This window comes from Bufo bufo, chromosome 5, assembly GCF_905171765.1.
Source record: "Bufo bufo chromosome 5, aBufBuf1.1, whole genome shotgun sequence".
Taxonomy (NCBI): Eukaryota; Metazoa; Chordata; class Amphibia; order Anura; family Bufonidae; genus Bufo; species Bufo bufo.
Window position 1 is genome coordinate 113,058,074 of NC_053393.1, and position 24,280 is coordinate 113,082,353.

At 42.8% G+C, this 24,280-nt stretch overlaps 1 protein-coding gene across 2 annotated transcripts in view; it reads left to right on the top strand.

The window, feature by feature from the left end:
- The window catches only part of PREX2 (phosphatidylinositol-3,4,5-trisphosphate dependent Rac exchange factor 2), a 430,245-nt gene that overhangs the window by 198,575 nt on the left and 207,390 nt on the right, over positions 1–24,280 (top strand). For both annotated transcript variants that reach the window (XM_040432527.1, XM_040432528.1), the window contains exon 18: positions 1,577–1,725. In XM_040432527.1, coding sequence (XP_040288461.1) covers positions 1,577–1,725 — 149 coding nt within the window. The remainder of the gene's footprint in view (positions 1–1,576; positions 1,726–24,280) is intronic.

Below are 24,280 nucleotides of genomic sequence, written 5' to 3' on the forward strand. Positions count from 1 at the left end.
CTCAAGTAACTTAACTTCATAATACAGTATGCACTGGAACACAGTTTTTCGTTATATGTATTTTTCAAGAGAGAGAAAGGTCTCTGTGTAAAAGGTACAGTGTGCACCACTACTGGACTGGGGTGACTAGGGCCCACCAGTAAAATTGATTCTGTCGGACCATTACATGTAAATATTACCTGACCCCATTCTCAGTCATGGCATTTTCTATACACATCAATTTACTGATGTACTACTGTATATATGGAGAATGTGGCAGGCAGGAATCGACAGGTGGGGGGGTCAGTGGTACTGTTGGAAAAATTTGATTCGTCACGAAGCAGAATTTACTGAAATGGCGGTAAAAAAAAACAGGTGGCCGGGTGCGTTGATTTCCTCGCGTCAGCGTGAGAGAGATTTGGCGCATTTTCTTCAATCAAGATGACCTTGACGGCCTCTCAGCAACCAATTGGATGAGGTATGTATTTTTTTGTTTTTAACCCCTGATTAACCCCCAAAAGGCCTCAATGTGACTGTCAGATGCCGTGATCAGCGTTGAATGCGTTGTCTGAGTGGTTCAATGATGGGTGTGGTGCGATCACCATTCCCCGTCATGGCACCTGCGACATATAATGGAATATGATTCAGGATAAAGTAATTTATAACAATTCAAATTTCTTTGTGAACTTTGGCGAAGCAGTGGAATCAAATTTTTGATAACTTCGCTCATCTCTAGTCAGTGGACCTGCATTCTCGGGACAGATGAGGATCCCACTCTCTTCCTGCTCTCACAGCCGTGCTGATTAGTCTCTACATGCCACCCCCTCCTTCTCCTAATAGCCCTCCATCTCCTCCGACCAATGGCTCAATTCTTTTATCCCCTGCTCTGTCCAGCAGGGAAGGGAGGGTTCCTTGGTCATTGGACATTGCCAGGTCCCTGGCTGCCTTTTCTGGACAAGGGTAAGTTTCTCTACCCCTTACACACTGGTTTGGTGGCAGCTCTACATGTGCCGTTCATACTAGTGTTGGGGGGCAAGGCCCCAGAACTAGCTCAGCCACCACCAGCGACCCATTCGATCAGTCTGAGCCTGATGTGGGCAAACAGAAATCTATGGAAGTTGCACAACAGAACGGTAATATGGCCTGTGTACGAGGAGGAACAGCAAACCATAGTCCAGAACATTATAAATGACATTTTCATTTTTGTGATTACCTATTTATCATGCCCACTGAACCGCTACTGTATGTAATTGTATTTGCTACCAAGACAACATTTATTTATACATCCTCTAATATATGTGTACATTTTCTATTGTACTTTGAATGGCGTGAATCCATGGTACATCAATTGTTAATAAACTGTATGTGTATTATGAATAGTCTACATTACCAGATACTTAGTCACATCCATCATATCAGTTATTAGTATTTTTCACTTTAATCATGACAACATAGACGATAACAGTAATTAGAGTGCCTAATGTGGTGAGGAATGTGCAGATGGGTTCATGATCCGGCACCAGACTCTTTATTTCTTGTGCTCAGCAGTGGAAAGCTTTGCTTTAATAAAGGAACTATTTCTGTCATTTGCTCCCAGTTGTCAGGAATGGCGGTCGGAAAAAAAATCTATGCTGTAAATGGTGACCTTGTTTTCCTGAGGCCGTTTCACGAAGTGGATTGTTTTCTGAAGACTTGCTTAAACAGCAGAAAACCTCTGAGGATTCTCATGAGCACAAAACCAAGGGAGTAAGTCACCTCTTGTCCTTTCTATTTTAAGATGCAGATACACCTTTTAATTTCCTTATAGTCTTGTGTCCGCCCTACCTAAAGGGGTTATCTCACAATAAGGATTACTATGTGATGAATAGGGCGTTAGACAAATGAAGTATTATTGCAGTACACATACGATAAAAATAGTGTCCAGTTTTTTTTGCATGGACGTCACGTTTTTCTCTCTGGTAGCGCCCTCTGCTGTTTATTCTTCAGGTCCACCTTCTCCTGCACTCAGCGGTGGACTGACATGCTCAGTAGCTTCTCTGCTTACCAAGCACAGCGCTGTACATTAAACAAAAAAAACAAAGAGGCCAAGCACCAATAACACCTAAATCGCGGGTACCAAATGAATATAAATGTGCCCCAATACATCTCTCATGCAGCTCCTAAATAAGTTACACATCAATGTAAAGTTTGTGCAAATGTCAGACAAGGAACATAGTCATTTACTATTCTGAAATACGCTTAAATTAGGCGTATTTCAGGCACTGCTATCTGCGACTTCTACCCGCTCACATCAGGTCTAAAATTGTGGGCATTGCGTGGGCGGGGAAGGGGCCTGCAAGCCAGTCTGATTTACTATTTTCTACGCCTGTTTTAGCCATAGAAAAAGGTCTAAATGTAAGACACCTTCCTTTCTAAAACAGCGATCTTAATAAATGTAGTTTCCTATATAGTGTAACACAAGGAAAGGGGTCATTAAAGCTCCTTCATTTCTATTGCAATATAAGGTGTTCAAGAAGGTATTGCTCTGTACTAAAGTTTGGGGTAGAGGAGTTGCTGATATATTGCATTAAGGCATATGCAGCAGGGTTTTCGCCTGATATCCTGGATCGGTGCCAGTTATCATTACACTGAATTTTATTTGCAGGCTGCTCCCTCTGCCTGTGCCCCATGCTTCCCCCCCAGGAGTCTGACATCTGTAGGCTGGAGGTAATTTTGTATGTAGGTAAATTAGGCCAACATATTGTGCAGCCAAATGAAATGCCATGGCACTGACCATCGCATCAGATGCCACGTCTTTGCTGACCAAACCTAAGTACCAAAATAGTTGCCTTCATGTCTGCGTGACTGGCACACTTGAAAGGGCTCAGTGTGTAATCCTTGCCTTGATGTGAATGACTGGCAGACTTTAAAAGACTTGGGTAGAGTACTTGCCTTCATGTATGAGTGACTGGCACACTGACTGGAAATGTTACAATTTAACTTTATTATTTTGTAGGGTTTTAATTTAAGCACCAGTAAAGCCAGTCTATGGGCAGTCAGATGTCGCTTCCCGCTGTGAATTATAATTGGATGCAGTGTTTCCATGCTTCAGGGACTAGTATTTGGCAGCGGGAAGTCAGATACTGGGAACTGATACAGCTACATAATCAGTATATAGCAGGCAGCAGAGTATGAAACGTAACCTTGTTTTCTCAGCATATGATAATGGTTCTTGACAACCCAAGATCTACATATTCTCATATTCATACATTGCTACTAGTTTTGGCCGCAAATATTCGTATTTTACGAATTTGTATCGCGAATATCGGCACTTTGAGAATTCGCAAATATTTAGAATATAGTGCTATATATTCGTAATGACGAATATTCGTCTTTTTTTTTTTTTTAACACAGTACACATCAGGTGATCATCCCTCCCTTCTTCTAGCTTGTGGGCCAATAATAAGGCTTTGTCACAGCTTAGCAACATCCCTAGCAACCAATAGGAAAGTTGCCTACCCCTTACTATATAAGAACCTCCACGGCAGCCATTTTCTAAAGTTTATTGCAGTTATGAAAGAGACAGCAGTGACATTGCAGTGCTCTGTGCTTTGTGTTATTACATTAGACAGTTAACGTATATATATATATATATATATATATGTATATTACAGATAGTTAGTGAGAGATAGTCAGTGTAGGTTATATCCTGATATAGTGTTCCAGTGCAGGGTGTTAGGCAGTGTGATAGGTTCTGCTGTCCATACATACATGCTACAGACATTGTGCTGTGATGTCACAAGTTGCACGTATAGCGAACAAATATGCGCATCATTAATTGCCAAAAATTTGCAAGCGCAACTATATTGGAGCACTCTATCTGCATATAAATCTATTCTAATGTTCTGCCGTGCCAACCATTTTCTCCAGTCTCAGGAAACATCAGCTTGAATAATGTAGCATAAGCGACCCACGCCGGTATTTTGCGCGCATTACTCGAATAATACATTGCCGATTTTCGCAATCAAGAATATATTCGCGAATTCGCGAATATATGACGAATATTCTACAAAATATTCGTGAAATATCGCGAATTCGAATATTGCCCCTGCCGCTCATCACTAATTGCTACAAACTGAATGTACACCAGTGGCCATTAACTGAATGCAAAATCAGGTTCTTCTGCAGCAACATGCAAACATAGTAAATGTAAACTGTAGAGATGCAGATAATCTGTCCAACAAGCAGGCAGAGTTAAAAAAAAAACATCTATTGTCTGCCCCTAAGACCTAAAACGCGCAGTCTTAGAGAAAATATATCTATCACCTTCCGTCTCTTCTCTAGTTCAAGGAATCTGGAAGAAGGGGCGCAGCTCAACTAAAGCTTGCCTGGTCACCACTGTGGGTTGAATAGTGAGAGGAGGTTTCTGAGGCAGCAATCTGACTCACAGCCAGATATGATTAAGTTGATAAAGATATCTATGGTTAGGGTTAATTGCTTCTGGTTCCTGCAACATTCCTGAGATAAACTGGCCATCCGATCTAGAACAGCATCTGGAAACTGCAGACATATTGAGAGAAGGGATTTGCATGCTTTTGGCCATTAGGGAAGATTGCATAGAAAATAGAGAGACTAAAGGTAGCCTTACACATAATTCTAAAGTTGATCAAAACAAATGATGTCAGGCAAAACAAATGTTCGACTGGTGAAATTTAACAACGATTGTTTTGGTCAACCGATGACGGAGCATTATCATTTGAAAAGAAGTCGGCCGCGACTAATATTTTCATACGATAGTCGGACGAAAGATCTTTCATTCACAGAAAGATTGTTCGTGAACAAAAGATCTTTCTTTGAAAGAATGTTCCCAGAAAGATATTTCTTCCGCTGCCTGGTTTCATTAAACATGTATGGGCAGTATGAAGAACGTTAAAAGTCGATATGGACAAAAATGAGTCTAGCCAAATCAGGGAAAGGAATGTTCACCAGCTGATTGTTGAACTGCTGTTCAACCATCAACCAACGTCTATCTAATGTGTGTGACCACCATAAGAGGGGACCATCATATTGCCTACTGCCGATACACAGCTTTTAATAGAAAGTCAGCTCTCTGACTTACCTCAGAATTGTTCTTACTATTGTGACACCCATCATCCTCAGCAAAGAGACCAAGCGGGTCTAAGTCATTGCCTCCACCATTTGTCAGCCCTCTACCAGCCCTCCTGCCTTGCACCCCAATACTTGTCCTCCATCAAGAGAACTCCAGCCACCACCAGACAAGAGGCCTCAAAAGACCAAAGGTGTGTCTCAAGGGGAAGAATAGTTGCATCCCTCCATTTACTGCATGTACGGTCCATGGGAGTACCGGAAAGAGGGATTTGACACTGTGAATACTATAACCAAACTCGTTGCCACTGCCTCCACTCCCATCCTCTCCAACTCTGGCCACCACGACTCCCCCTGTGTGCCAGCATTCTGCATATAAAGATAATAAAAATTCATGCATGATCTAAACTATTTATCAGTGCCATAACCTACTGCCTGTAAATTATATGAGCATAAAACATCTTTTATAAAATATAGCATTCCTCCTTAATAGATAATCCAAGTACCTCACATAATAGTGATACAAAATCAGTTATGCATGAGTTATGAGTAAAACTCCTACCCAATCAGGATCTAGTCTGTAAATAAAAAAAATAGCAAAAAGATGCGCTCGGCGTCCAGCCGGCATTATTGCACAATCAAAGAAAACAGAGAGTGGAGGCTATGGATCTCAGTGTGCATGCCCCACATGTGTACATCAGAAAAGGAGCTGAAGGAAATACCAGCTTGACAGACTCATGTTTGACATGTGCACCAGTGCCAAGGAGGGCCTTCGGCTATGTTGAATAAGGGCATAATCTTAACAGAGTCCAAAATCCTTACTGTTGTAAAACAACACTGACAATCAAAAGAATCACATTGCAAATCTGCTTCAACAAGGTAAGTATAATGGGGGACTTCACAAAAAACCCTTGTCACCCATTTAGACATATTAGTATGAAAGTCCTCATTTGGGGGACCACCATAACCTCAGCATAGATGCTACAGATCGCATAGCGCAGGTATATTACAAACCCCATTGAAACTCATAAGCATACTCATAATGGCCAACAATAACAAAATGAGGTGCTAGTAATAATCCAATAAGTCCTCATAAATAATCCAAAAACAATAACTAGATATACGTGGCCCCCTCTCTCCAACAGCCCCCAGTCCACAATTAATCCCCAAAAAATCAAATTACAAGTAACTAATAATTTATTAAATTAATATAAAAAAAAAACATTAACAGGTCATAGATCCATCCTGGAAGAAGGAAGATAAACATATTTCTAATCTGAAAAGTAAAAAAAAACCATAGAGTGTAAGTAAAACAGTGAATTATACTAAAAGAAAATACCAAAAATAATAAAAAGGCACTGCATATTCATAATGAGATTAAGTCAACCAGGTCATCACCCATACAGACAAGCCACCCTAACCTCAAATCACTCCTCTTACCTTAAACTCCACATTGAGACCAAAAGTGTTATGATGAAATATCCACTGCAATTCCTTCCTCTTAAGGAGCCATACCATATCACCACCACAACGTAATGGGGGAACATGGGAACTATTAGGGTATTTTCACACTTGCGTTAAAGTTTTCCGGTATTGAGTTCCGTCCTAGGGGCTCAATACCGGAAAAAAAACGCTTTAGTTTTATCCTAATGCATTCTGAATGGAATTCAGTTCAGTCACTCTTACGGTATTTGGCCGAAGAAAATACACTTGACGGAATGCTGGATCCGGCATTAATTTCCGGCAAAACGGATCCGGTTTCCTGGTCTGAGCATGCGCAGACCTTTAAAAATGTGAAAAAAATAAATACCGGATCAGTTTTTCCGGATCACACCAGAGAGACGGATCCGGTATTGCAATGCATTTGTGAGACAGGTCCGCATCTGGATCCATCTACAAATGCTATCCGTTTGCGCACAGATTTCCGGATCCGGCAGGCAGTTGCTCCTCTGGATCAACTTGCAGGATAACAGGCTGAACTGGATGGACAAATGTCTTTTTTCAGCCTTATAAACTATTTTACTATGTTACTAAGTGCTGTGGAGTCAAAAAGCAGTAGGCAAGCTATCTGTGGTCTTTTTTAGTGTACACCTCTCCTCTCAAGGACTAATAACTCCAGAGGCTGTTATATGGCTCTCATCTCTCAAGCTGGCTAGTTATTCCCTAGGACTGTTCTCTTTTAGCTTCTTCTCACTTCACTGTCTCACTACACCCTGAATTGCATACTGAGTGCACGCCACTCCCTATGGGGAGAGTGTAGCAACCACAACTAGCAGCTAGCTACCAAAATCTCTTAAACCTTTGACAGCCTGTAGAAAGGAATGAAACACATACAAACACACCCTAAATCTCACCATTTCAACCATTTTGGCAGTGTAGCACACTTCATTTACAATCGGCAAAGTTTTTAGTAGATATACTGTAGACAGACATTTAATTCTGATGGTAAACCGATGATTATTAATTCTGATTTTGAAGTCCAAATCATCTATCTATGTATCTATCTATCTATTTATCTATCTATCTATCTATCTATCTATCTATCTATCTATCTATCTATCTATCACTATCTATCTATGATATGTAGCATAACAGTTTTAAACTATATATATTTTATATATATATTTATAGTATATGACAGGTAATAATATTAGTGGATGTTAAAACCCTATGCTTTAGAAATCAGCAGGCTGGCTGTCTCCCAGACCTTGACTAAATAGAATATATGTTCCAACCAAGCCCATGTTGTTCTCTCAAGTCTTGCTGTTTTTGGTGCAGACCTGCATTTTCCATGGCCGTTAACTTTGTTGGCTCTTATACTTAATTGTTTCTACAGTAGATTTACTTAATTCTATTTCCACCTGTAAAGTTATTTCCTTTGGACGGTTACTCAAACTTCAGTCCAAGTTCTGCAATGACAGAAAGGTACTTTGATGTAGAAGAAGTAACGTGTGATTATCATTTTACAGTAATCTCTCATTAATGTTTAAAGGGAACCTGTCATCAACTTTTCTCTGACCTCACTGAGCGCAGCTTAAAATATTGACAGAAATTCTGATTTCAGCGGTGTGTCACTCATGAGCCCAAAGTAAAAGGTTGCCGAGAACCAGCATCATAACTATTGCAGCCTGGGCCTGGAAAAGAGTCAAATCTACCTGAGAAGAGTCATGATTATCCATAACCTCCTGCACTATCACCCATCTGCTGATGATTGGCAGTTCTCTCCTAGAGAGAAAGGGAGAAAACTAGGTAGAAGACTGTCAATCATCAGCAGGTGGGCGGGGAGAGCAGGAATTCATGAATAACCATGACTCTTCTCAGGTGGCAGTGACTCTTTTCCAGGCCCAGTCTGCAATGATTGTGATGTTGGCTCTCGGCAACCACTTACTTTTAACTTATAAATGACAGACCGCTGAAATCAACTCACCTGTCACTACTTTATGCTACCGTTAGTATGGGCAGCATAAAGTTGATGACAGGTTCCCTTTATACCAGAAAAGCCAAAGAAAATACATTCAGTCCTTTTTAAAACAAGGGCACGTGGATGGGTCTGGAATGCTGTAGTCTCCAGTTTATAGATTAGGATATATTTACTAAAAAGGCTATGTACAACTTTAGGGTCAATTTTTTTTTCTATTATTGCATTGTACTCATTTTGAGCTAGAAATCATTTTTTCAATTGGTCGTTATTAGTGTTGATCGAGCACCATAGTGCTCTAATGCTCGGGCCGAACACATCGGGATGCTCGGGCGCTCTACCGAGCACCCAAGCACAATGGAAGTCAATAGGAGAACCCGAGCATTAAACCAGGCACCCCCTGCTCTGAAGAGGGGAGGGTGCCTCGTTCATAGGAAAAGGTCAGAAATTGATGGAAACACCACCGAAATGGTTCTGGAACTGGATGCATCTTGGACTCCCAGGTCACTGCTGGGAACGATGTTGTCTGAGTAGTACGCTATTTTTACAGACTGACAATAATACACAGAAAACCAAAGATAAAATCGATTTTAGATGAAAAATTGTTAGGAAACATTCTTTCCTGTATATATACTTGTAGATAAAGTGCAAGTGCTGCCAAAAATTACAAGGAAGAGGCACTCCGATACAATCTGTATATCACATAAAGGAGGGCCTCATTCACATTGTGGTACAATTGTTCATGTAGTGGGACTCCTACACTCATAAAAGCCTATGGACTAAGTGAAAGGGCTGACAAAAAATTACAAGGAACCGGCGCTCCAATACACCCTTTATTACACATAAAGGAGGGCATCATACACAGCCTTGAAAAATTATGATTGATGGCCTGCTGGTGACCCTCAAAAACATTAGGGGCAAGCGCCTGCTAACCTGGGGCCGATCGCACATCTATTCGGATGTCTGCCCTATCAACTTTCGATTATTTTTTTTTAAAATGTATTTTCAGCGCCAAACACGGTGACCACGAGTAAGGGGGAATCAGTGTTTGATTCCGGAGAGGAAGCCTGAGAAACGGCTACGGCTACCACATCCAAGCAAGGCAGCATGTGCGCAAATTACCTATTAGGTATAATTAGGTGAGGGCCTGCAGGTGAACTGACCCTGTAAAACATTTTAGGTGCGGGCCTGCAGGTGAGCTGACTGTCACGAGTTGGAGGTCCCAAGAGAGACCACCGCGTCGTCAAGCAATAAACGGAAATCAGGTACAGACACATAAGAGTTTATTGCACAAACAGAAACATGGAAAGCAGCACAGATAAAACACGAGCTCTATGTACCGTCAGCACAGTGGGAGAAAACCCCCACTGCGCCACTGTCTAGTAATACTCCAAAGGGGCGTAACTAAGCAACTCCTGGTTTTCACTAGAGCCCTAGATGGTAGGGTTAGACTTAGCCGCAGGAAGTTGCCAGGGTCCACTCTGGAGCGTGACCTAGACAGTGACAGCAGGAGCGAATGGACAACAGGTACCAGAAGGTACCGACGGCACATAGGCAAACATAACAGACAGTTAAATACAAAACGGCAAATAATGATACAAGCAGGAGTTCACGCAAGGGAGCAGGAGTGGCAATAAGCAGAGAAGGACTTGCTCCACCAGTAGTAAACTGCATGGCCTTGTCAGGCCACTCTGCTGCAAAGGCTTGCTGAACACAGACATATGAATACAAAACAGGGCAACTAATAATACAAGCAGGAGTTCACGCAAGGGAGCAGGAGTGGCAATGAGCAGAGAAGGACTTGCTCCACCAGTAGTAAACTGCATGGCCTTGTCATGCCACTCTATTGCAAAGGCTTGCTGAACACAGACATCAGAATAAACACAAAGTAACTAAAACATAACTGACAGAACAGATAACAGAAAGACAGGAAGGAAGACGGGAAAGAGGACGCAAATGAACAAGTAGGGAAACCCACAGAGCACAGACAGACAGACAGACACGGATCCCATGGGTCAGCAGCATGGGAGAAAGAGTACAAACCAGGAGCAGAGCAGGACAAGACAACACACACCAGGAGAGCTGACACAGAACTGAGGGAACCTCAGGCTTATATACAGGTTCCATGGGTGCAGCAGAGAGACCACACCCATGGAGCAGACAGAGGATTAACTCCTAATAGAAATACAGGGGAGTTAACCCATACAGAACCACAAATAATACAGAGGAACGGAGCTGCAGCGAGAGCATAGACAAAAGGTCACAGCCAGCGGTAATGACTGTGACACTGACCCTGTAAAAGATTTTAGGTGCAGGCCTGCAGGTGAACTGACCCTGTAAAAGATTTTAGGTGCGGGCCTGCAGGTGAGCTTACCCTGTAAAAGATTTTAGGTGCGGGCCTGCAGGTAAGCTGACCCTCTAATAAATTATATGCGAGGGTCTGCTGGTGAGCTTACCCTGTAAAAGATTGTAGGTGAAGGCCTGCTGGTGAGCTGACCCTGTAAAAAAATTATATGCCAGGACCTGCTGGTGAGCTGACCCTGTAAAACATTATATGCCAGGGCCTGCTGGTGAGCTGACCCTGTAAAAGTGTTTAGGAGCGGGCCTGCAGGTGAGCTGACCCTCTAAAAAATTATATGCGAGGGCCTGCTGGTGAGCTGATCCTGTAAAACATTGTAGGTGAGGGCCTGCTGGTGAGCTGACCCTGTAAAAAATTATATGCGAGGGCCTGCTGGTGAGCTGACCCTGTAAAACATTATATGTAAAGGGCATATATGCGAGGGCATTATATGCGATGAATAAGCATGTTGATATGATGGAAGAGGAGGAGAATGAGAAAAGGAAGATTCAACCATATACCCTTGTTTGTGGTGGAAGAGTTGCATGAGAATACAGTGTATTCAGTACATTATAAACAACACATTGCCTTTATGTTCATCAGCTTTCCTTTGGTGGAGTAGAGAAGTCACGGTCAATCCAGACCTTGTTCATATTTATAAGAGTCAACATGTCAGCATTTTCAGTTGACAGGCGGATACGCTTATCTGTTATAATGCCACCAGCAGACAAAACACTAGCGGCAGGGCAGGGCAGCACCTCCAAGGCGTAGAGCGCCAGTTCGTGCCACGTTTCCAGCTTGGACACCTAGTAGTTGTAAGGCACTGAGGGATAATTGAGGATACTGACACGGTCTGCTACATACCCATTCACCATCTTCCAAAATTTTTCCCTCCTTGTGACACTAGTGTCACGGAAGGTGTTACAGAAAACTAGAAGACACAAATGAAGATCCGACTGACTTGATCCCAAAACTAAGGAACCAAAGGGTAAGCCCTGTAACAGCCCTAGCTCTCTCCCTTACTGCTCAGCCTATGTTAAATCTCTATGGTAGATAATTGCATACCCTCGTTCCTCGACTGTATGACACCTGAACACCCTATAATAGTGAGGGGACACGACCACCGGCTCCCTACACTTAATACGGAGGGAGTCAGGGTCACCTAGGATCAAGCAAACAGGAATAAAGAAACAGACTTATCTTGTGGATGCAGCAGTAACAGCTTCTAGCATCAGCACACTCCAGGAAGTTGTATAAACCGCAAAGTGATGCAGTATGGGAGGGGATTTAAAGGGATGCAATCAGTGCAACTAGATGACAGCTGAGAGAGGGAAACGAGATGACAAAACGAAAGCAAAACAAAAGAACCTCAAGTAGGAGGTTCTGAAGAACGTCTGTCAGAGCTTCACAGATGTCTGGCGGTGACAACTAGGCCGCGCATCAGGGTGAGGGTGTTGGGGTGTCATGAAACTGTCCCAGGCTTTGGAGAGTGTTGCCCTGCCTCTGTTGGAACTGCTGTGTGTTCCCCTTTTCTCCCCTCCTCAGTTGGCCAAGGAAGTACGGACTCTGCTGCCAGCGTTGACACATGGAAATTTTTGGAGCAATTTTTCAACAAGGATCTTCTGGTATTGAACCATTTTGCTCATCCTCTCCACCAGAGGAATGAGAGATGATAAGTTCTCTTTGTAGCGAGGGTCGAGAAGGGTAAACAACCAGTAATCCGTGTTGTCTAAAATGCATATAAAGCGCGGGTCGCTGCAAAGGCAGCCTAACATGAAGTCAGCCATGTGTGCCATAGTACCAACAGTCACTTCTATGGGTACTACCCTCTGTAGCGGAGGCAACCGTCTCCTGCCCCTCCTCCTCTTCATCGTCCAATTTGCGCTGAGAAGACGAACTGAGGGTGGTCTAGCTATCACCCTGTGTAATGTCTTCCCCCATTTCCACATGCAAAGTGTCGTCCTTAATTGTGAGCAGCGAACGTTTGAGTACACATAGAAGTGGGATTGTTACGCTGATAATAGCATTATCGCCACTCACCATCTGTGTTGATTCCTCAAAGTTTCTTAAAACCTCACAGAGGTCAGACATCCAGGCCCACTCGTCGCTTGTGAATAGTGGAAGCTAACTGGAAAGGCGACGACCATGTTGCAGCTGGTATTCCACTACTGCTCTCTGCTGCTCACAAAGCCTGGCCAACATGTGGAACTTTGAGTTCCATCGCTAGCTCACGTCGCACAACAGTGCGTTGACAGACCAGCTGAAGCTGTCGATGACTTGCGGAAATGTTCATACACGCGGTGCAGCTTCACCAGTAGCTCAGGCAAATTGGGGTAGGTTTTGAGAAACAGCTGAGCCACTAAGTTTAAGACGTGGGCTAGGTATGGGATGTGTGTGAGGTTGCCGAGCTCCAAAGCCACCACCAAGTTATGGCCATTATCAGACACAACCATGCCTCTTTCTAGGTTGAGTGGCGAGAGCCACAGCTCAGTCTGGTCTCCTATCCCCTGCCACAGCTCTGCGGCGGTGTGCTGTTTGTCCCCTAAGCATATCAGCTTCAGCACGGCCTGTTGCTAATTTCGCAATGCAGTGCTACACTGCTTCCAGCTACCGACTGATGACTGACTGGTGCTGCACGCGGATAATTCGGAGGTGGAAGTGGAGGAGGAGACGGAGGAGGAGAAGTGAGGGTTGGGGCCACTAACGTAGGTGCTGGCGGAAACCCTGATCGATGTAGGGCCCGCAATCCTTGGCATCGGTAGCACCTGTGCCATCCCAGGGTACGACTCGCTCCCAGCCTCCACAACATTCACCCAGTGTGCTGTCAGGTAAATGTAGCGTCCCTGGCCGAATGCACTTGTCCATGTGTCCGTCGTTAAGTGGACCATCCCAGTAACTGCGTTGGTCAGGGCACGTGTGATGTTACGGGACACATGCTGGTTTAAGGCGGGCATGGCACACCTTGAAAAATAGTGGCGGCTGGGGACTGCGTAACACGGGACAGCCGCCAACATCAGGCTCAGTGTCCACAAGCCTTAATGGCAACATTTCCAAGGCCAGTAATTTGGAAAGCTGTGCATTTAGTGCTATGGCCTGTGGGTGGGTGGCTTGGTATTTGCGCTTGCGTTCAAAAGCCTGGGGTAAGGACATTTGGACGCCTCTTCCAGCCTGTTGCGGTGCAGCAGATCCCTCCCCCTCTGTACTGCTGTCCTTGCTCGGCTCTCCACCTTCCCAGTTTGGGTCAGTGACTTCATCGTCGACCACCTCTTCTTCCACTTCTTCACTCTGCTCATCCTCCTGACTTGTTGACCTAACCGCTACCTCAGTGATTGACAACTGTATCTCATCCTCTTCATCATCCTCTTGAGACAGTAATTGCCGTTGAGTTATTGGCAACTGTGTCTCATGATCATCCACCTCATTAAACATTAATTGCCGTTCCCCACTGTCATCTTCTTGTGATTGTGGATGCTCACGAGTTTGGGAATCAGGGCACAAGATCTGTCCCTCTTCAAGCATGCTTGGCGAGAGGGCCAAATCAAGGAATGGCGCTGAAAAGAGCTCCTCGGAATATCAGAATGTAGGATCACTTGTTTGCCCAGACTCTCCATGGTGGGAGGAAGGAGGATCAGGGTGAGCATTTGGTTGAGCAGACTCTTGGCTACTGAGACTAGACTTTGTGGAAGACAGGGTGGTGCTTAAGCAACTGGAAGCATTATCTGCTGCAATCCAACCGACCACCTTGTCGCAGTGGTCTGACTTCAAGATTGGTGTCCTGCGCCGCCCTGCAAACTGGGATATGAAGCTAGGTATCGTGGATGATTGTTTTTCTTGTGCTCTGGCAGCAGGCACAGTTTCACCGTGCCCAGCATCACGGCCACTGCCCCATCCCTTACTGCTCGCCTTCTTCATATTAAATGTTATATATGATTGAAAGTCTGTCACACGTACAGTAGCGTAGGATTTGGAAGTGTATGCGCAAACAAATTTGAAAAGGTATTTGGGATGTGGAAACATCACACAGGAGATATCCCGCAGATAATGTCAATGCTGTCACCAGCGGCTAATGAAAAAGTACATGGAATGTCAAAGGTGTTTGAGATGAGGAAACGTTATACAGGAGAGGTACCAATGGTAATGTCACTGTCCGCAACGTCTACGCAAAAAAGTACACTGTATTTCACAGATAAATTTTTTCAGCGCACATGTTACACTGCAGATGTGGTGCTGGTAATGTCACTGTCACAAGCGGACACCGTCTATTGAAAAAGTACACTGGATGTCACAGATAAATTTTGGGATGCGCACATTTTGTCACCGTCAGAAGTAGACACCATCTATTGAAAACAATCATGAAAACTGATATGATGAGAAAAAAGCAGCACTCACCAATTGTATTGATAGTAGCTTTATTCCAGGTAAAAACATACTAGATGCAGGTCACTGCACAGCAATACAAGGCAACAGTCGTTTCGCACTAAACAGTGCTTTGTCAAGCCTCCTGTGACGTGGTTGAGGGGTGTAGTAAATACCACACTCACTCTTCCACGTGACCAGTCAACAGGTGAGACAATTACATGTCCATGTATCTAATACAAATAAATACAATGTTAAGAACATAATTATATAAAGACAGACAGTTCATTCTTATCATTCAGACCCAATAGTCCCATGGCATTAGTTTTAATAATCCACTCAGCTTCTTTTTGTAATAGTTTACGCTTTCTATCTCCTCCTCTCATAGACAATTTAACTACTTCTATGCCAGCACATGCATAGTGTGTATATGTTCAATGAGGCGGGTCGCTCCGATACCAGTTTCAATTGATTTCCTGTGTTCCCTAAAGCGAACATATAGGGGTCTATAGGTTTTACCAATATAGAATCGGCCACATGGGCAAAAAACAACATATACAATATATGTAGTTTTACAATTAATAAATTCTCTTACTGTGTGTTCTATACCTCCTACATTAATGTACCTCTGTGCACAAAATTACACATAGAGCAGAGTCCACATCTAAAGTTTCCCCTTGGTCCCCATCTCTCAAGCCAATTAGTTTGCGAACTCACAAAATTACTACTAGTAATACATCTCCTATAGTTTGACTACGTCTAAAACTAACAATTGGCATATTCTGCGTTTTATCTCTCAAGAGATCATCTCTTTGTAACATATGCCTATTGTTCAGAATAGCTTTTTTAATTGTTTGGGCCATAGGGGAATACTCAAATGTGAACACGGCTCTAGCGTTTTTTGGGAACTGTCCTCTGATTATACTTTTCTTTTTCTTGTGTGATGTCAGACCATTTATCCTTTGTGTATACGCTTTTTTATAAGCTTTATCAATAACATGCACTGGATATCCTCTTTGCAATAATTGTATTTTTAGATCTCTACATTGTTCTTCAAAAACTTCTCCATTTGTAATTATTCTTGCTAACCGCAAAAATTGGCCATAAGGGACTGCTGTCAGCACATGTGGGGGATGAAAACTCTTAAAATGTAATAGGCAGGAGTGGGATTCAAATTTTTAAGAACAGGTTACCTACTCAACGGCAAATACGCGGCGTCACGACACATGTTTACATATACATACACCATATATATGCAACACACATACAGTCGTGGCCAAAAGTTTTGAGAATTACATAAATATTGGAAATTGGAAAAGTGCTGCTTAAGTTTTTATAATAGCAATTTGCATATACTCCAGAATGTTATGAAGAGTGATTAGATGAATTGCATAGTCCTTCTTTGCCATGAAAATTAACTTAATCCCAAAAAAACCTTTCCACTGCATTTCATTGCTGTCATTAAAGGACCTGCTGAGATCATTTCAGTAATCGTCTTGTTAACTCAGGTGAGAATGTTGACGAGCACAAGGCTGGAGATCATTATGTCAGGCTGATTGGGTTAAAATGGCAGACTTGACATGTTAAAAGGAGGGTGATGCTTGAAATCATTGTTCTTCCATTGTTAACCATGGTGACCTGCAAAGAAACGCGTGCAGCCATCATTGCGTTGCATAAAAATGGCTTCACAGGCAAGGATATTGTGGCTACTAAGATTGCACCTCAATCAACAATTTATAGGATCATCAAGAACTTCAAGGAAAGAGGTTCAATTCTTGTTAAGAAGGCTTCAGGGCCTCCAAGAAAGTCCAGCAAGCGCCAGGATCGTCTCCTAAAGAGGATTCAGCTGCGGGATCGGAGTGCCACCAGTGCAGAGCTTGCTCAGGAATGGCAGCAGGCAGGTGTGAGCGCATCTGCACGCACAGTGAGGTGAAGACTTTTGGAAGATGGCCTGGTGTGAAGAAGGGCAGCAAAGAAGCCACTCCTCTCCAAAAAAAACATCAGGGACAGATTGATCTTCTGCAGAAAGTATGGTGAATGGACTGCTGAGGACTGGGGCAAAGTCATATTCTCGATGAAGCCTCTTTCCGATTGTTTGGGGCATCTGGAAAAAGGCTTGTCCGGAGAAGAAAAGGTGAGCGCTACCATCAGTCCTGTGTCATGCCAACAGTAAAGCATCCTGAGACCATTCATGTGTGGGGTTGCTTCTCATCCAAGGCAGTGGGCTCACTCACAATTTTGCCCAAAAACACAGCCATGAATAAAGAATGGTACCAAAACACCCTCCAACAGCAACTTCTTCCAACAATACAACAACAGTTTGGTGAAAAACAATGCATTTTCCAGCACGATGGAGCTCCGTGCCATAAGGCAAAAGTGATAACTAAGTGGCTCGGGGACCAAAACGTTGACATTTTGGGTCCATGGCCTGGAAACTCCCCAGATCTTAATCCCATTGAGAACTTGTGGTCAATCCTCAAAAGGCGGGTGGACAAACAAAAACCCACTAATTCTGACAAACTCCAAGAAGTGATTATGAAAGAATGGGTTGCTATCAGTAGGTTCCTACTTTTCCATCCTCCTCCTACCTTCTTAACAACTCACCTGACACCTTCAATAATAATAATAATGTGCACTAGTTAAAAAATGCTCCTGTTCTGTGTGCCAGTATAAAATAATTCCCTCAGTGCCCCCAGTTGAGCTAATGTCCCCATAGTGCCCCCATAATGTGTGCAAGTATAAAACACCCCTATATAATGCCCCTGGTAAATGCGCACATAGTGCTCATCTCCTCTTCCCCATAATGCCCCCATAATGTGCCAGTATAAGATTCCCCCATAGTGTCCCCCAGAATGTGCTAGTATAAATGCCCCTTCTTAGCGCCCCCATAGTGTGCCTATATAATATGCCCCCATTGTGTTCTTCCTCCCCTCCAACACCATAGTATCCCCATGATGTGCCAGTATAAGATGCCCCCATAGTGTTCCCTATGTGCTAGCAATGCCCCCAGTAGATGCACCCCACGTGCCAGCAATGCCCCCAGTATATACCCCCATAGTGTCCACATGTGCCAGCAATGTCCCCAGTAGATGCCCCCATGGTGTCCACATTTGCCAGCAATGCCCCCAGTAGATGCCCCCCATGTGCCAGCAATGTCCCCAGTAGATGCCCCCATAGTGTCCCCTTTGTGCCAGCCATGCCCCCAGTAGATGCTCCCATACTGTCCCCATATGCCAGCAATGCCCCCAGTAGATACCCCCATGTGTTAGCCATGCAGCCAGTAGATACCCCCATAGCGTTGCATATTTGCAAACAATGCCCCCAGAAAAGCCCCCCCAAAAAAAAAAACACTTACCTCCACCCTGTCAGCGATGCGATGCAAGCCTCTTCCGGCCTGTGTCCCGCACTGTACGGCTCAGGCGGCGCAATTACATCATCTCCCTAGGTTTTAGAGAAGGACAATAAGGAAAAAAAATTCTCATTACACCCGAGGTCAGACCATCAATCATTCCCCCAATGTTAATCAGACCTCGGCTGACAGCCCCAATAAGACCCCAATAAGACTTTAGATCAGACCCCAATGTGAATGACCCCCAATCAGCCCCCCAGCAGCCTCTCTCCAGCCCCCAGTGCCTCATATCAGCTTTAATTTCTTTGATAACCTGCCTCTGAAAGAGGTCAAGGCTACTGCCGGCTGGCAAGGGTGGAGTGAAAGCAGTTTTGACTCCCTTTGTGAACACCTTTACAAGGGATTCTGTCTTATCTGGAGGACACAGTGACTTTTTAGGAGCTCTTAAAGAGATTGAGTGGCAAGTGAAGATTATCTGCTAGCTTCAATAGATGTGGAAAGTCTTTATACAATAATACCCCAGGAGAAAGGAGTACAAACCATCTGCAGTTTATTGACTAGGCTCGGTAAGAGTGCGCTCTACACTGAGTTCAAAGGGGAAGTATTGTCATTTGTATTGTCTCATAACTCCTTTATGTATGATCAGCAATGGTACAGTCAAATAGCAGGTACAGCGATGGCGACGCCGGTCTCCTGTACCTTTGCTAATTTGTTTTTGGCAGCCTTTGAGGAGAAATATATTTTCACGGTTACCAATCCATATGTGAAACATATTTATTGTATGGGCTGGTGATAAGAAATTGTTCCACTCCTTTGTAGAACATCTTAATAACATCAATGATATGAATATGCGATTCACAAGTAGAATTGAACAACAAGAATTAGAGTTTTTAGATGTTCAAATCAGCGCAAAGCACGGCAGTCTAGACACCACAATATATAGAAAACCCACTTCTACTAATGCCCTATTACATTTTAAGAGTTTTCATCCCCCACATGTGCTGACAGCAGTCCCTTATGGCCAATTTGTGCGGTTAGCAAGAATATTAACAAATGGAGAAGTTTTTGAAGAACAATGTAGAGATCTAAAAATACGATTATTGCAAAGAGGATATCCAGTGCATGTTATTGATAAAGCTTATAAAAAAACGTATACACAAAGGATAAATGGTCTGACATCACACAAGAAAAAGAAAAGTATAATCAGAGGACAGTTCCCAAAGAACGCTAGAGCTGTGTTCACATTTGAGTATTCCCCTATGGCCCAAACAATTAAAAAAGCTATTCTGAACAATTGGCATATGTTACAAAGAGATGATCTCTTGAGAGATAAAATGCAGAATATGCCAATTGTTAGTTTTAGACGTAGTCAAAGTTCGCAAACTAATTGGTTGGAGAGATGGGGACCAAGGGGAAACTTTAGATGTGGACACTGCTCTATGTGTAATTTTGTGCCCAGAGGTACATGAATTCATGTAGGAGGTATAGAACACACAGTAAGAGAATTTATTAATTGTAAAACTACATATATTGTATATGTTATTTTCTGCCCATGTAGCCGATTCTATATTGGTAAAACCTATAGACCCCTATAGGTTCGCTTTAGGGAACACAGGAAATCAATTGAAACTGGTATCGGAGCGACCCGCCTCATTGAACATATACACACTATGCATCAGGGAGATCAAAAGGTTTTAAGATGTGCTGGCATAGAAGTAGTTAAATTGTCTATGAGAGGAGGAGATAGAAAGCGTAAACTATTACAAAAAGAAGCTGAGTGGATTATTAAAACTAATGCCATGGGACCATTGGGTCTGAATGATAAGAATGACCTGGCTGTCTTTATATAATTATGTTGTTCTTAACATTGTATTTATTTGTATTAGATACAGTCAGGTCCATAAATATTGGGACGTCGTTATGCGTTCCTTCTTTTTAAGAATGTTCCAAACTGTTGTTTTGGCCACGCCAAATGTTTCTGCTATCTCTCTGATGGGTTTGTTGTGTTTTTTCAGCCTAATGATGGCTTGCTTCACTGATAGTGACAGCTCTTTAGATCTTATCTTGAGGTTGTCAGTAACAGATCCCCAAATGCAAATCGCACACTTGAAATTAACTCTGGACCTTTTATCTGCTCATTGTAATTGGGATAATGAGGAATAACACACATCTGGCCAAGGAACAGCTGAGAAGCCACTTGTCCCATTATTTTTGGTTCCTTAACAAGTAGAAGGCACATATGCAAACTGTTGTAATTCCTACACCGTTCACCTGATTTGGATGTAAATACCCTCAAATTAAAGCTGACTGTCTGCAGTTAAAGCACATCTTGTCCGTTTCATTTCAAATCCATTGTGGTGGTGTATAGAGCCAAAAATGTTAGAATTGTGTCGACCTCCCAATATTTATGGACCTGACTGTACATGGACATGTAATTGTCTCACCTGTTGACTGGTCACGTGGAGGAGTGAGTGTGGTATTTACTACACCCCTCAACCACGTCACAGGAGGCTTGACAAAGCACTGTTTAGTGCGAAACGGCTGTTGCCTTGGATTGCTGTGCAGTGACCTGCATCTAGTATGTTTTTACCCGGAATAAAGCTACTATCAATACAATAATTGGTGAGTGACGCTTTTTTTCTCATCATCTCATTTTTCATGATTCAATTCAATACTTTAAATAGCAGAGCACCACCAGTGTATCGCGTGAGCAGCCATGGCAAGTGTGAATCCGGTCAGAAGTTCAAAAAACTGCACGGTGCAGTGCTGACTGTGTTTCTTTTTCTTTGAACAATCTATTGAAAAAGTACACTGGATGTCACAGATTTTTTTGGGATGCGCACACTTTACACTGGAGATGTGGCGCTGGTAATGTCACTGTCCGCAGCGGACACCGTCTATGGAAAAAGTACTCTGGATGTCAGATATTTGTGTGATGCGCACACTTTACACTGAAGATGTGTCACTGTCTGCAGCGGACACCGTCTACGGAAAAAGTACACTGGATGTCACAGATTTGTTTTGGATGCGCACACTTTACACTGGAGATGTGGCGTAGCTAATGTTGCTGTCCGCAGCGGCCTAACTATTGTACGTTATTTAGAGCAGGATGCCTTAAAAATAGATATTGCTGCCACACGCAATAGTCCTTAGAAGGACTTTTGGGTCTGTAAAGTTTAAGCTATTTAGCACAGTTTGCGCTAAAAAAAAAAAGATATTGCTGTTGCCACACACAATTGTCCTTAAAAGAAGTTTTGAGTCTCGGAAAAGTTTTGGTGGTAAAAATATTCGTAAATCACTCCCACCACTGTCTGTCCCTTCCTCAGCACAGCTCTCCCTGACTAAGAATGAGCCAAACATGCGTTCCGGCCAGCCAATCACTGTAATGCCAGCAGCCAACATGGCTACGGCATTACAGTGAGGGCAGTACTTACCTGAAAGTTTATTGGCTGCGTAGCAGCCAATAAACATGTGAGGCAGAGACTCGAGCATTGCGCTTGAGCACATGCGGTATTCGGACGAATACCGCCATGTGCCGAGCATCGAGATGCTCAAACCGAACTCGTGTTCGGCCGAGCATGCTCGATCATCACTAGTCTTTATAAAAAATATGGCATCCTTTTTTCTGCACGTAGCTGAGATGCTCTAGTAGCAGCTTATGGATTTTCTCTCTTTTTTGTCATTTGGGGAACTGACGGGTTCCTTATTTCTGCTCTCTGACATTATAAACACTTATTATAACTCAATTTTTATCTTACTGATAAAAATGTGGCTGAAATAAGTGTTTATGACCTCTCAGTAGTTTAGAGATAAGGTTTAAGTGAAATTTAAAGTAGGATGCACACAGATAGAAAAACAGTTAACCCTTTGTGAAATAACTGCTCAATATTCTTAAAGGCCAATTGGAAATATGATTTTTAGCCAAAAATGAGTAAAATGCAATCATAAACAAAAATTGCCTCCGAAGGTGTACATAGCTTTTGAAGAATCAATGCAATTATGTATGCAGATATTAGTTAGTTAGTTAGTGGAACTCATAATCTATGTTCCCTATTAATTTGTCTTTGGAGTGGTGGAGGAAACTTACTCAAACCCAGGGAGAACATACAAACTCCATACAGGTTTTGTCTTTGGTCAGATTTGAACCCAGGACCCCAGTATTGCAAGGCACCAGTGTTAAGCACTGAGCCACTATGGTGCCTACACTGTATGCTGTACTCCCAATAGATAATACTGGGTAGATACCTTTAATTTTCCAGTCTCTTCCTACAATCTTACATCTACGGGGCCAGCTGGAATGTCACAAGGACTATAGCAAGGATTAGTGAAATTGGATTATTTCAGATGTGTTGTTTCCCTCATATATAAACTGTTCAGAGAGCTGCTACTTATCTTGCCCCCACCATGTGCTAGATGATACTATGTCACACATACATTTCTGAGCCTTGAGATACAGTACAGTATATGTGTGCCAAAAAATTGCTTAGCTGAAAATATGTTCATGTTCACACATGTTCTATGTAAAGTTGAAACTTTGTGGGAATGTCCACATGGGATGGATATGCTTGCAGATTTGCAGCAGCAGCAGCAGAAAAGTGGATGAGATTTAAATAAATGCATAAAAACCCACAGTGGAAATTGAAATTTTACTCTACTATTGGGTGGAATCCATAGCAAATCTGCAGCAAAAAATCCACAACAAATCTGCTGCGGGGAGGAAATGGCTCTACAGATTTTGCTTCAGTTCTGCAGTGTAATTTCTGTTGTAGATTTGTCATAGATCCGCTAGATGATGTCCATGTGCATTCCGTATTTTGAGGAATGGGACAGCTGCCCCCTAATAGAACAGTCCAATCCTTGTTCGTAATGCGGACAATAATAGTGCATGTTCTATTTTTTTGCGTAACGGACATACAGAAATGGAATGCACACAGACTCATTTCCATTTTTTTGCAGCCCCATTGAAGTGAATGGTTCCGCATATGGGCCGCCAACAAAAAGAATGGAACGGACATACAAACAAAATACGTTTGTGTGCATGAGCCCTTACTCTGAATTTCACTATAAACATTGCAAAGGGTGAAAATCTATTGTGGAAATCTGCAGCATAAGTTGACATGCTGCAGATTTAAAATCCACACCGTATGTCAATTTACGCTGTGGATTTTTTTTTTTTCACTGCAATTTGAATAAGATTTCTTTATATATCATCCACTTTGCCTATGTATTTGCCACATGCAAAATCCACAATGGCAAATCTGCGGTGTATCTGTCTTGTGTTGCCGTACCCTTAATCTTTTCCAGCGCTTGCAAAATAGGATGTGTTAAATATACCTGAGGGCCACCCACAATGCTGTTCCACTGATCGCCTATTGCTACTGGTCTTGCTTCTGAAACCCTTGGTAAACAGTGCCCACTGCAGGAGTAATACAGTATTACATGCTGAGTGACTGACCATGTCAAATATGACTGCCCATGTTCGCCAGAGGAAGAGGTTCTCCTCTATGTCTAATAGAAGAGGGTCTCGAATGAAAGGCTATATCTATGACATCTACGTATATCCCCATAATAGGGCATATGGAAAGATTGACCCCTTTAAAGTTAACTTACAAGGTTAAATTGTGTTCTGGTTTAACACCCCAAATAACACAAATGATATATGACAGCTCTGCTACACCTTTACCTTACTGACTTTGTCATTGTACTTATTCACATATTTCATGTACCATTTCTGAAGTCAAATAATTGATCCTGA